This window comes from Ovis aries, chromosome 16, assembly GCF_016772045.2.
Source record: "Ovis aries strain OAR_USU_Benz2616 breed Rambouillet chromosome 16, ARS-UI_Ramb_v3.0, whole genome shotgun sequence".
NCBI lineage: Eukaryota > Metazoa > Chordata > Mammalia > Artiodactyla > Bovidae > Ovis > Ovis aries.
Window position 1 is genome coordinate 14,371,454 of NC_056069.1, and position 13,821 is coordinate 14,385,274.

The following is a 13,821-nucleotide window of genomic DNA, read 5'->3' on the forward strand; positions in this document are numbered from 1 at the left end:
TTTGTGCATGTGTCAATTATATGTGTTTTCATCTTTATTCTGTTTATAGAGGGAGTTAGTTGATAGATTTTGTAATGCCAAATCAACATTTGCTTTTCACATTAAACTCCAGGTGTTGATGACCTTTTTTACATGTTATTGGGCTTCATAGCTTATATTTAATTAAGGATGTTTACATCTATGGTCATAAGGAATATTTATTTGTAAATTTTTTCTTCTCATGGTTTTGACAAGTTTTGGTGTCAAAGTTAATCTGGCTTCCAGAAATAGAATTCTTATTTACTTTGGAAGAGTTCGTAGGGTTAATAATATTTCCTCCTTAGAACAGATTTTACTAGTTAAACCATCTAGGCTCAGTATTTTCTTTGTGAAAAGAATTTTTTTTTATTATAAACTCAACTCCATTAATAGATGCAGAGTTATTCACATTTTTTTATTTTTATGTCAGTTTTTGAGTTTGTCTTTAAGAAATTTATGTTACTTCCATTTTGTCCAATTTATTGGCAGAAAACTGTCATAACATTCTCTTATTATCCTGTTTAATATCTGTAGGATCTGTAGTGATATATACTATTGTATTTCTGATATTGATAATATGTATCTTCTCTCTTTTTCTTGATCAGTCTTGCTTGAAGTTTATCAATTTTATTACTCTTTTCAAAGAAAAAAAGCTTTTATCCTTTTTTCTAATTAGTTTTTTGCTCTTATTATTATTTTGGTTGAGGAGTTTATTTTGCTATCTTGCATTCCCCAAATTCTATATATTGTTACTTCCTTCAGTTAAAAATATTTTCTTATTTAAATTGTAATTTCTTCTTTGGCCCATGTGTTATTTAAAGCTATGTTATTTTTATTTCTAAATAATTTAAAATTTTCTCTAATTTTTGGTTAATGATTTATAATTTATTTATATTATGATCAGTAGTAGTCTAAATGATTTAAGTTTTTTTAATTAGTTAAAATTTGTTTTATGATACAGCTTCTTGTCCAGTTTGATGTATGTTCTGTGTATACTTGAAAAGGATATATTTTCTCCAGTTGTTGGCTGTTGTGTTCTATATGATCATCATGTCAAGCTGACATAATATTTTTCAGGTCTTTTATATAATCTTTATGATTTCCTTCTGCTCTGGTTTTTAAATTAGTTCCTGAGAGAAGTGTCTTAAAATCTTCAAGTATTTTACAACTTTTCTTTTTATATGTGGTTGAAGTTTTTGCTTCATGTATTTTGAATTGCTTTTATTAGGTACATATACATTTGGGATTGTTTTGTCTTACTGTAGAAGTAAGTCTCTGAAATAGTTCACAGATTTAATCACTAGCATCTTAATAATTGTGTGCTTAGTAATTAACCCTAAATTCATAATGAGCTTTAAGTGAAGGTAACTGATAATGTAACCTTCCATTCAGATAATCATCTTAAATCCCTGCTTGAAATAGTAGCATTACCTCTTCTAAAAACCTATTGTAGTGGAGGAAGCTGAACACATCTTCAACAATAAAAGAAGAATAAATTTATTTGTATTATTATCATATAGTATAGTGGGCTAAGGAATATGCCATAGCATTTATATGTCCTGCCTATGAAATACTACCTTACATAATTAATACTAAAACTATATAAATAAAAGTTTCTCTTTTTAAAACCTGATGCATAAAAGCTGCATAAAATTCCAAAGCATTACAATAAAGAGGTGGGGAAAGAACTATATTGGGTAGTAATGAAAAAAAAATTCCCAGTAAGATCTGTGGAAATTTAGAGCAATTTTATTCACAAGAATCTTATATAAATAAATATAGTACCTTGATTATCAGTTCAGGAAGAAAATATTTTATTTATTACTTATTATTTCTGTGCTTAGTACAGCAAAATATATCATTAACCTAAGCCTAGTAATAACATCATAAGTTATATAGAAGTTCTATAGCCTGTAGACACTGAAAATGGAAGAAAACATGAAATTAAGCCAGAAGTTGTAAACTGGCAGTTCAGGAACCGTTTTTACTTATATATATGTTTTAAACTCCACAGTATTTTTGAAAACTTTAAATGAGTTACCAAGAAGAGTTTATAGTTTTAAAATCTAGGTTTTTATCTTCTCTTGGAAAAACAGAATATCTGGCAGTATTGGGCCATCTTCTTACATGATAAACGTCAACTGTAACAGTGATCTTTAATGGATTGTTCTCTCTTATTGTCTCTACCAGTCAGCTGGCTTTTCCTCTACTTCACCCTGTAGAGACCTGGATTCTACCTTTACTAAGACCTAGGCATATCATCTTCCTGCCTAATTTTCTTGTTTAGAAGTAGTCTTTTTTTATTTCAAAGATAAATTTTATAAGATCATTACAATAAGACCAAAGCAAGAGTTCAAAAGAAAGTATTTTAAAATAATTATGTATTTATTAATAGCTTTTTTATGTGCAGTTTTGAATAAAAGTAAATTCATATTTATTGCTACTTTTCCAGTATACTGAGAAGTTATGCACTCCGCTTTTTTTTGTTTGTTTGTTTTTTGCTGTTTTTTTTTTTCCGCTTATTTTTTAAATTGCTACTATTTATATCTGTTTTTACCTGTTTCACATCAACCTTGAAAAATACATACAACCATTGAAATACAGATTTCAGTGACAAAATAAAAATGCTCAAGTTACTACATGAATTTATTCACAATATAAAATCAGATTTTTAATTAAAGTTTATTTTAAAGTTTTTATTCAGTTTATTTAAGCTAAAATACATATGATGCTATGCAATATTTCTTCAATTTATTGATCTCATAGAATTATTCAAATTTAATATATTTTTATCTTTGATTTGCTAATCATAAGAATTTATCTCCATGCTAAAGCCATATTCATGGAATATATTTATTTATTTTTATGTTTTTATTTTTATTTTATTTTTTTTATTTTTATGTTTTTATTTTTTACTTTTTGGCAGCACCAGGCAGCATGTGGGATCTTAGTCCCCCGACTTAGCCCACGCCCCCTGCAGTGGAAGCTCGGAGTCTTAACCTCCAGCTGTGAGGGAAGTCCCTGATATGTTTAAAACAGGTCTAAGTTTAATTTTACAACTACCATATCTCTGCTTGAAGTACCAGTTTTTGTATCATCTTCAGTAACAAGTGATATCATTTGCATAAGTTTGTATTTATCTTACGAGATCATTCTCAAGGTCTTAAACTTTTTTTTTTAGTTTTTAAAAATTGCTTTTTTTCCTCCATTTCTTTTCAATATTCAGTTACCTCCACTATGATCCCTTCTGACCTAAAATATATTGAAAATATATATATGGGAAATACCTGAAATTTTAAAACTGTAATATTACTCAGTAGATCCTCCGTCAAGTTGCACAAGCCATACAAATAAACATGAAATTTTACCAAAGAAGGCAATAGAACAGAGAATGATGTCTATATCAATCATAAATTTGCCATGGATAATATTGAATCACTATTCCTTACACTCCATTTACTTTTCTTCTACTATCTCTCCATTTATTACTCTTCCAGGTGGGGTAAAACCTTGTGCATTGAACTGCTTGGCTGAAGGTTACAATTTCTACACTGAACGTTCCCCTGCGGTGATTGATGGGACTCAGTGCAATGCGGATTCACTGGATATCTGTATCAATGGAGAATGCAAGGTTGCTCAGATTTTGAATCTCACTCCATTTTGCTGGGGTTTTTGAGGCTGTTGTCTCTTTTTCTCAGATAGTAGCTCCTAATTAATACTATGCTAATTTTTAATAAAGAAAGCTGCATTTTGGACTCATTTGATTTTCTATAAGAAATGTACACAATTAAAGGTAGAATTATCCATTCACAAGCACCTTGCAAATGTGATTTATTCTGGTGTTCTAGTTATATTTATAGGAATTGCTAGAACTATGAAAATATTTTGGAATTTAATTTTCATTATTCTTATGTTCTATTTATAAACAAGATGATAGCAAAAGAGAGGGAATGAGGATTCAATTCTTATTTGTACGGCTACTGTGTGTTCTCAATGAAAGATTATTTGATGTATTTCATAGCAAAATATTTTGTCAAAATGTAAACTAGCTATGCTCTTCTCATTCTGTCTTCTTTTGAAGCATTTATAGTAGTTTTGATTATAGAATTAGTCTTACCTTTTTAAAGTGTTTACTTCAGATAATTAGCCAGACCAGTCAGTTGGAAATTGCAGGAGCAAATCCATGGTGTTTTCCTAGAACTGTGTATGCATCTTATCGTAAGAAAAGCCACAAAAGCCACTGTTCTCTTAACTTTTTTCCTTGTCTGCTTTTGTTTTACCTTAAAGAGAAGCATAAACTGAATGCCAGAAACTGAGAAAGAAAAGATTTTAAAACAAACAAACAAAAAACCGCGTCTACTTTAATTAACCTTATAATTTCTTGCAAATTATGTCCTTATTAACTTGCCTCCAAATATATCTTATGTATCAGATGATGCAGTGTGTGTTGTTATGTATCAGATGATACAGTGTGTGTGTGTGTGTGTGTTTATATATTTACTTGAAAAAAAACTTGTTTCTGGGATAGTATAAAAATGTTTTTCAGATAAAAAAGACCTAGACACAGGTTATATTCAGAGACTACATGCCTAGTTTAGTGGATAAAAGACAAGTTACAAATAAAGTGCCAAAATATGCCAAAAATATAGATACAAACTGTATTTCTATGATTAAATGCAAAACAGAAAGGTAGGCTTTCAGGTTCTAAAATTACATGTTTACATCTTCTTTTCTTTATGATAATTTTATTCAGCTGATGGAAACAGGTATCCACATCAGGATCAATTCCACAACTAGTCTTTTCATTAATACTAACAATTGGATATCCTAAAGGGTCAGTGGTTTAGAAAGGGCAAACCATAATGCTCAGTAAAGACTCTTGTTGTTATCACCCATGTTGTATAGGACCATATGCCATTTTTTCTGAGTTAATTGAGGTTATATATAAGAATCCATTGCCAACAAATTATAATATTTTAAGAATTGAAGCATGGTGTCTATAAATGAAGAAGAAATCTAGTCTAGAAATGTAGGTATACATTCCTGGGGAATCAGAATATTTTTCTTTCAAATTATATGTTGAAAAATGTTAGCTAGAATTACCAGAAAATGAAGGTAGAAGTGGTTCACATTTCCTGTTTAGATTTCCTTTACTGGAAAAGCAAGTAGATAAGTAAGTTGTATTCATTTGATTAGTGGGTCCAAGAGTTCCTCTTTTTGACACACTGAATATTCTTCTCTGTTTTCAGCATGTAGGTTGTGATAATATTTTGGGATCCGATGCTAGGGAAGATAGATGTCGAGTCTGTGGAGGGGATGGAAGCACATGCGATGCCATTGAAGGGTTCTTCAATGATTCGTTGCCCAGAGGAGGTGAGTGTGTAGAAAGAACTCTTCCTCACACCTCTGGTGTACTTGAAGACAAATTACTTGATTTCCCCCTTATTTTAAAATTTTCTTTATTTAAGTAGACAGTGATTTCTCCCCAAATTACTTTCAATCTTTTAAATATTAAATATGGCTTCAGATTAATTATTTTAAGGAAATATTATTCTATTTCTGCTTGGCTTCATTTAGTAATGTTTCTTCAAGATGGGAATTCCTGTAGAGCCTGTGTTGAGGGAAAAAAAAAACAAACCATGAACCAATATTATATGTTTTGAGGATTTAAAGATATTTTGAGATGATTTAGAGAAAGATAATACTCTAGGTGTATTCATGAACCCAAAGGGAAATTTACTCATTACTTATAATTTATAAAGTGTATAGAAAGAATAGAAGAATAAGGAAACTTAACTGCTGAATGGTTACTAAACACTCATTTTCTGATGAAAGCTCCAGATGCTGCTTATTACTGGTAATCTTCTGTGTTCCAGGCTACATGGAAGTAGTGCAGATACCAAGAGGCTCTGTTCACATTGAAGTCAAAGAAGTTGCCATGTCAAAGAACTATATTGGTAAGTAGCATATTTTGCTAGATTTTAAATATTAATGAGGAAAAGCAGCACAATATCAGGAAGGAAAAAACATACTGCTTTGAGGTAGAACACTTTGATGTTAAAAAAGAAGTTCCACATGAAAGAACTAAACAAAAAATTAGCAGTTTACACCTTACTCTTTATGGGTGGTTTGATGTTTTTAAAAATAATTTGCATAAAATAAAATGCATTCTTTGTAAGTGTATAGTTCAAAGAGTGTTACAGTTATATGTGTGTGTGTCTATGTATCCATATAAATACTACAACCAAAATGTAGGACATTTATATGACTCCAGAACATTCTTTCCTTATCCTTTGCAGTCAAGTCTCCCCAGCCTTAGCCTCAGAAAACATTAATCTTTTCTGACGTACTATTGTTATTCTGACATTATTATATTACCTTTCTTTATTCTAGATTTTTATATTCACATAAATAGGATCATAATAATATGTACTTTTACATCTGGCTTTTCTCGTTCATAACAAATGATTTTAAGATTCATCTATATTGCTGAGTGTGTTCAAAGTTCATTCATTTTTTATTGCCAAATAGTATTCCATTATATGATTATACCATCATTTATTTATCCACTCATTTGTTGATGGATATTTGGGTCTTTGCTGTCTTCGACTATTATAAATAAAACTTCTTTGCACATTCATAGACAAGCTATGTATGGACATATATTTTCATTTCTCCTGGATAAAAAGCCTAAGAGTGAAATAGCTGGTCATGTGATAAATACATATTTAACCTTTTAAGAAGGCGTCCTGGTGGCTTGGCAGTAAAGAATCTGCCTGCCTGTGGAGGAGACATGAGTTCAATCCCTGGATCTGGAATATCCCCTGAAAAGGAAATGGCAATCCAGTCTAGTATTTTTGCCTAGAAAATCCCATTGTCAGAGGAGCCTGGCAGGCTATAATGAGGTCACAAAAGAGTTGGACATAACTTAGTGACTAAACAAAACAAGCAAGAAAACGTTATAAGAAATTGATTGAATTAACTGTTTTAAAAGTGATTGTATCATTCCCACCAGGAATGTAAAAGAGTTCCAGTTGTTCTACGTCCTCATCAATTCTTGGCATTGTCAGTCTTTTTAACTGTACCCATAGAGATGTTTTTTGTGTGTGAAGTACCTAAACAAATATTTTGCCTATTTACTTTTTTTTAATTTATAAAGTTGTAAGTTATTTATAAATACTAGTTATAAATCCCTGCTCAAGTGTATGTTTTATGAATATTTTTTCTAGTCTGTGGCTTGTTCTTAATTGTATCTTTTAATTTTGATGAGATATAATGTGTTAATTTTTTTATGGTTTGTGCCTTCACATCTTACCTTAAAATTTTTTCCTACCCTAAGGTTGCAGAGACTGTCTTCAATGTGTCTTAAATAAATTATGAGTTTAGCTTTTACATTTAGATATTTGGTCCATTTTGAATCTTTATGTAAGGTATGAAGTAAGGGTTGAGGTTCAATTATTTTCGCATAGATATTCAATTGCTATAACACATTTATTTAAGACAGTTGTTTCCCCCTTCAACTACCTTGACATTTTTGTGAGAGGTCAGTTCAATTCAGTCACTCAGTCGTGTCCGACTCTTTGCGACCCCATGAATTGCAGCATGCCAGGCCTCCCTGTCCATCACCGACTCCCGGAGTTCACTCAGACTCATATCCATCGAGTTGGTGATGCCATCCAGCCATCTCATCCTCTGTCATCCCATTCTCCTCCTGCCCCCAATCCCTCCCAGCATCAGAGTCTTTTCCAATGAGTCAACTCTTGGCATGAGGTGGCCAAAGTACTGGAGTTTCAGCTTCAGCATCATTCCCTCCAAAGAAATCCCAGGGCTGATCTCCTTCAGAATGGACTGGTTGGACCTCCTTGCAGTCCAAGGGACTCTCAAGCGTCTTCTCCAGCACCACAGTTCAAAAGCATCAATTCTTCAGTGCTCAGCCTTCTTCACAGTCCAACTCTCACATCCATACATGACCTACTGGAAAAACCATAGCCTTGACTAGATGGACCTTTGTTGGCAAAGTAATGTCTCTCTGCTATGAGAGGTCAATCTCACATAAATGTTTGGGTCTGTTGATGTTCCCTCCCCTTAAACCAAAACCATGTTGTATGGATTAATAAGAGATTTCCATTAAGTCTTGAAAATAAGAAGCATTAGTTCTTCAAATTTGTTCTTTCTCAAAATTATTCTTGCTTCACTAGGTCCCTTACATTTCTATATACTTTTTTGAATCAACTTGTTAATTTCTACAAAATGAGATTATTTGGAATCTATAGATCAATTTGAGGAGAATTGACATCTTAAAAATATTGTCTTCCACACATGTAGCCCAGTGTTCATTACAGCACCATTTACAATAGCCAGGACATAGAAGTAACCTAGATGTCCATCAACAGATGAATGGATAAAGAAGTTGTGGTACATATACACAATGGAATATTGCTCAACCATAATAAGAAATGAATTTGAGTCAGTTCTAGTGAGGTGGATGAACTGAAAGCTTGTTATACAGAGTGAAGTCAGAAAGAGTAAAACAAATACCATATATTAATGCAGGGACTTCCCTGGTGGCTCAGACGGTAAAGCGTCTGTCTATAATGCGGGAGACCCGGGTTCAGTCCCTGGGTTGGGAAGATCCCCTGGAGAAGGAAATGGCAATCCACTCCAGTACTATTGCCTGGCAAATCCCATGGACAGAGGAGCCTGGTAGGCTACAGTTCATGGGGTTGCAAAGAGTCGGACACGACTGAGTGACTTCACATAGAATCTTTAGAGAACTGGTACTAATGAACCTATTTGTAGGGCAACAATAGAGACACAGACATAGAGAACGGACTTATGAACACAGTGGAGGAAGGAGAGGATGGGACAAATTGAGAGGGTAGCATTGGAACATGCACTTTACCATATGTAAAATAGATAGCCAGTGGGAATTTGCTGTATGATGCAGGAAGCTCAACCCAGTGCTCCTTGACAACCTAGAGGAGTGGTATGGGGTGGGAGGTAGGAGGGAAGTTCAAGAAGGAGAGGACATATGTATACCTATGATTCATTCATGTTGATGTATGGCAGAAACCAACACAGCATTGTAAAGCAATTATCCTCCAATTATAAATAAACTGTGAAGCCTGGTGTTTTCTGTGTGGGAAGTTTTTGATGAAAAATTCAGTTTGTGTAATAGCTATAAAGTTGTTGAATTTATTGGCATAATGCTTTGTATAATATTACCTAATTATCCTCTTTGAGTGCCTGTAGGATCCATAGTGATGGCTCTTCTCTCATTCTTCACATTGGTGATTGGTGTCTTCTTTTTCTTAATCATTCTAGTATTATGTAGTATTCCATAATCATTTAGTATTCTCTAAATGTCAATTAGATTAAGTTGATGAGTAGTTTTTATTAATTTTATTGTCTTTTCAAAGAACTGGCTTTTGGTTTAAATGACTTTCCTATTATTTCTCCATTTTCCATCATATTGATTCCTATTCTTCTCTTTATTATTTCCTTTTTGTGACTCACTTTGTGTTTAATTTGTTATTTTTCTAGCTTATCAAGATAGAAACTTAGATTATTGATTTTTAAAGTCTGTTTTCTACTCTAAAGTAAGCAGTTTGCACTATAAATTTCCCTCTAAACACTGCTTTAACTTCATCCCATATACTTTTGATATGTTGTTTTCTCATTAACACTGTTTAAAATATTTTCTTATTTACCATAAATCATGGCTTAAAAGGTATTGTTCAGTTTCTAAATAATTTGGGGAGGACTCCAGATGTCATTAATGATTTTCATTTTAATTCTGTTATGGACAGATAAGATACTTTGTATGATTTTAGTTCTTTTGTTGAGGTTTGTTTTATGCCCCAGAGCATAGTCTCTTTTAGTGAATGTTCCATGTGCACTTGAGAAGAATATGTATTATAGTGGTATTGGGTTTAGTATTCCATAAATGTCAATTAGATTAAATCGGTTGATAGTTTTGTTGAAGTCTTGTACATTTTTATTTATTTTCTGCCTGTTTGTTTCAGCAAATAGTGAAAGATTCTTGTTGAAATGTCCAACTGGAATTGTGGATTTGTTTATTTCTCCCATTAGTTTGTAAGGTTTTGCTGCATTTATTTTCAAACTTTGTTGTTAGGTGTGTAGACATTCAAGATTGTTAGGTTTTATTGATGTGTTGAACATTTTATCGTTATCCTATATTCTTTATTTCTGATGATATTCTTTGACCCATATCTATTTTGACTGGTACTAATCTAGCAACCCAGATTTCTTCTATTAGTGCTTGCATAGTAAATTCTTTTCTGTTCATCCACTTTTCATATATAGGTATTTATGAACTTTAAATATGTTTCTTCTAGGCAACATGTTGTTTGAGTCTTATTTCTTATGGTATCTAACAATCTTTGCTTTTTCAAATACAATCTCTAAATGCAGGGGTTTGACAAACTTTTTCTGTAATGGGCCACATGGAAAATATTTTCGACTTTATAGGACATGAAGACTTTATCTCAGTCAGCTGTGTCTGAATCATTTGTATTTAGTAGGATTATTAAAATCATTGGTTTTAAGTCTGTCATTGTGCTGTTTTTCTATTCTGTCCATGTTTCTCCTTTTATGTTTTCTTTTTGTTTTATCAAATGTTTTATGGTACTCCAGTAGTGGACTTCTCTGGTGGCTTAGACAGTAAAGAATCTGCCTGCAATGCAGGAGACCTAAGTTCAGTTCCTGGGTTGGGAGGATCTGCTGGAGAAGGGAATGGCTGCCTACTCCAGTATTCTTGCCTGGAAAATCCCACTGACAGAAGAGTCTGGCAGGCTACAGTCCATGGGCTCACAAAGAGTCGGACACAACTGAGCAACTAAGCACACACACGCACACAATGACTTATTAGCTATGTTGTTTTGTTCTATTTAAATAGTAGTTGCTCTGCTCCTGCTGCTGCTAAGTCGCTTCAGTCGTGTCCAACTCTGTGCGACCCCATAGATGGCAGCCCACGAAGCTCCCCCGTCCCTGGGATTCTCCAGGCAAGAACACTGGAGTGGGTTGCCATTTCCTTCTCCAATGCATGGAAGTGGAAAGTGAAAGTGAAGTCACTCAGTCCTATCCAACTCTTAGTGACCCCATGGACTGCGGCTCACCAGGCTCCTCTGTCCATGGGATTTTCCAGACAAGAGTACTGGAGTGGGGTGCCATTGCCTTCTCCAGTAGTTGCTCTAGAATTTATAAAATGCATCTTTATCACAATATACCTTCAAATAATATTACAACATTTATGTATGATACAAGACTCTTGCAACAGATTACTTCCATTGTATTCTTCCATCCTTTGTGTTGTTTTTCAAAAGCACATTTTACTTCTTCATGTTATAAACACAATGCATTGTTGTTATTTTTTTCTGAAGAGTCAGTTACACTTTAAAAAAAATTTTAAATAAGAATTATTTTCTGTTTACCTGCAAATTTACTGTATCTGTCATCCTTTCTTTCTTTGTGTTGACCTGAGCATCCATCAAGATATATATATATCTTCCAGGTTTTTTCATTAGATTTGTTTTCCCTTAAAGTTCTTGAGTATATTTATGATAGTTGTTTGAAAGTTATTTTCTACTAATTCTATAATTTCTGTCATTTCTGAGTCTCTTGCTTTTACTTGGCCTTCTTGGTTTAGACCATATTTTCTTCCTCCTTGCCATTTGTAGTAGTTTTTCATTAGATGTTGTACATTGTGAATATTTTCTTACTGAGAGTGTCGATTTTTTTATTGTTTCCCCCCCCCCCTTGGAGTGTTAAGTAACTTGTAGATGAGCTTGATCTTTTTGAGGCTTGTTTTGAGCAGCGTTGAGATGAGTCCAGAGTAGCCTTTATTCCAGAGTTGCTCAGCCCCACTAAAAAGGCATTATTCTCTGATGAATGCCCTAGTGCTTGAAACTTCTGAATTCTTGCTCTAGAAATGTTTCTGCTTATGATATCTAGTGTTGGGGTGGGGCGATATGGCTTCATGGAATTTTATCCTGTGTATATATAGACTACTATTCACTAACAAATTCCCTCCTTTTACTCTAATTTTCTGGTTCTGCAAATTCCAGCTATTTTAGGCTTCTTAGTTTCTGATCTTTGTTTCCTAACTCAGTGAGACCACCATGTTCTGCTTTGGTTCTCCTAGTCTACACTGACAGAGAGTGCCTCCAGGCGGAAAGGTAGGGAAATTATATGACTCACTTTATGTTACTTTTTGCATATCACCGCTCTTCACCATCCTGGCCAGTGTCTAAAAACAGCTGCTTCATATATTTCATGAGTTTTCTAGTTGTTTATAGTTGGAGGGCAAGCCCAATCCCAGTTATTTCCCATGTGAAAAAATGGAAATTCTGTTTATTTGATATTTGATTCCTTGAGATGGATTTAGACTCTATTATGGCCCTTATGAGTTCTTACTCCCCTTAAAATATCACCTCTTTTTTCTTGAATCTTTTAAAAATAAGACTATATCTAGAATGCATCTTTAGATAGAATATCAGTATCATCAGACTCTTCCTTTCTTTGTTTAAGAAGACTTTTTTATTTTTACAGCATAATTTTAGATTCCTTTGTGCAACAGCAAGAATCAAACGAAAATAAGATTTCTAACATCAGATGTTTTATCTTTGATAATTCTCTGTCCGTAATGTCACATCCTCCTCACATTCTCCTCCCTTAGCAAATTTTTGTTCAATCCTTTAAGTGTTTGGTGTGGTTCTGAAATACATTATGACACTAGCAAAGGTGATTTAGGATTCCTTAACTGAGTAGATAGGAAAATTAAAAAGCGAGAGCTTAAATTGAAGGAAAATTCAAAGCTGCTAGATGTCTTGTTTCTATTTTGTTTTCACTGTTTTGTATTGTGCAGATTCAGATATACTTTTATTTGTTGTTGTTAATCGCTCAGTCATGTCTGACTGTTTGCGACCCCATGTACTGCAGCATGCCAGGCTTTCCTGTCCTTCACTATCTCCTGGAGTTTCCTCAAATTCATGTCCATCGAGTCAGTAATGCCATCCAAACATTTCATCCTCTGCCACCCCCTTCTCCAACTGCCCTCAATCTTTCCTGTCATCTAGGTCTTTTCCAATGTGTCAGCTCTTTGTGGTCAAAGTATTGGCACTTCAGCATCAGTCCTTCCAATGAATATTAACAGTTGATTTATTTTAGGATTGACTGGTTTGATATTCTTGCTGTCCAACAGACTCTGAAGAGTCTTCTCCAGTACCACATTTCAAAAGCATCAATTCTTCAGTGCTCAGTCTTCTTTATGGTCCAGCTATCACGTCCGTGGATGACTATTGGAAAAACCATAGCTTTCACTAGACAGACCTTGTGGACAAAGTGATGTCTCTGCTTTTTAATATGCTATCTAGGTTTGTCATAGTTTTTCTTCCAAGGAGTAAGCATCTTTAATTTCATGGCTGCAGTGATTTTGGAACCCAAGAAAGTAAAGTCTGTCACTGTTTCCATTGTTTCTCCATCTATTTGCCATGAAGTGATGGGACCAGATGGCATGATCTTAGTTTTTTGAATGTTGGGTTTTAAGCCACCTTTTTCACTCTTCTCTTTCACTTTCATCAAGAGGTTCTTTAGTTCCTCTTCACTTTCTGCCATTAAGGTGGTATCATTTGTATATCTGATGTTATTGATATTTCTCCCAGTAATCTTGATTCCAGCTGTGCTTCATCCACGCTGGCATTTCGTATGATGTACTCTGCACACAAGTTAAATAAGCAGGGTGACAGTATACAGCCTTGATGAACTCCTTTCCCAGTTTGGAAC

General features: G+C 33.6%; 1 protein-coding gene across 1 annotated transcript in view; it reads left to right on the forward strand.

Annotated features, from left to right (window-relative positions):
• Positions 1-13,821, forward strand: part of ADAMTS6 (ADAM metallopeptidase with thrombospondin type 1 motif 6) — a 289,952-nt gene that overhangs the window by 213,728 nt on the left and 62,403 nt on the right. The window contains exons 17-19 of the mRNA XM_012096844.4: positions 3,516-3,649; positions 5,268-5,391; positions 5,895-5,975. Of these exons, the coding sequence (XP_011952234.1) occupies positions 3,516-3,649; positions 5,268-5,391; positions 5,895-5,975 (339 nt within the window). The remainder of the gene's footprint in view (positions 1-3,515; positions 3,650-5,267; positions 5,392-5,894; positions 5,976-13,821) is intronic.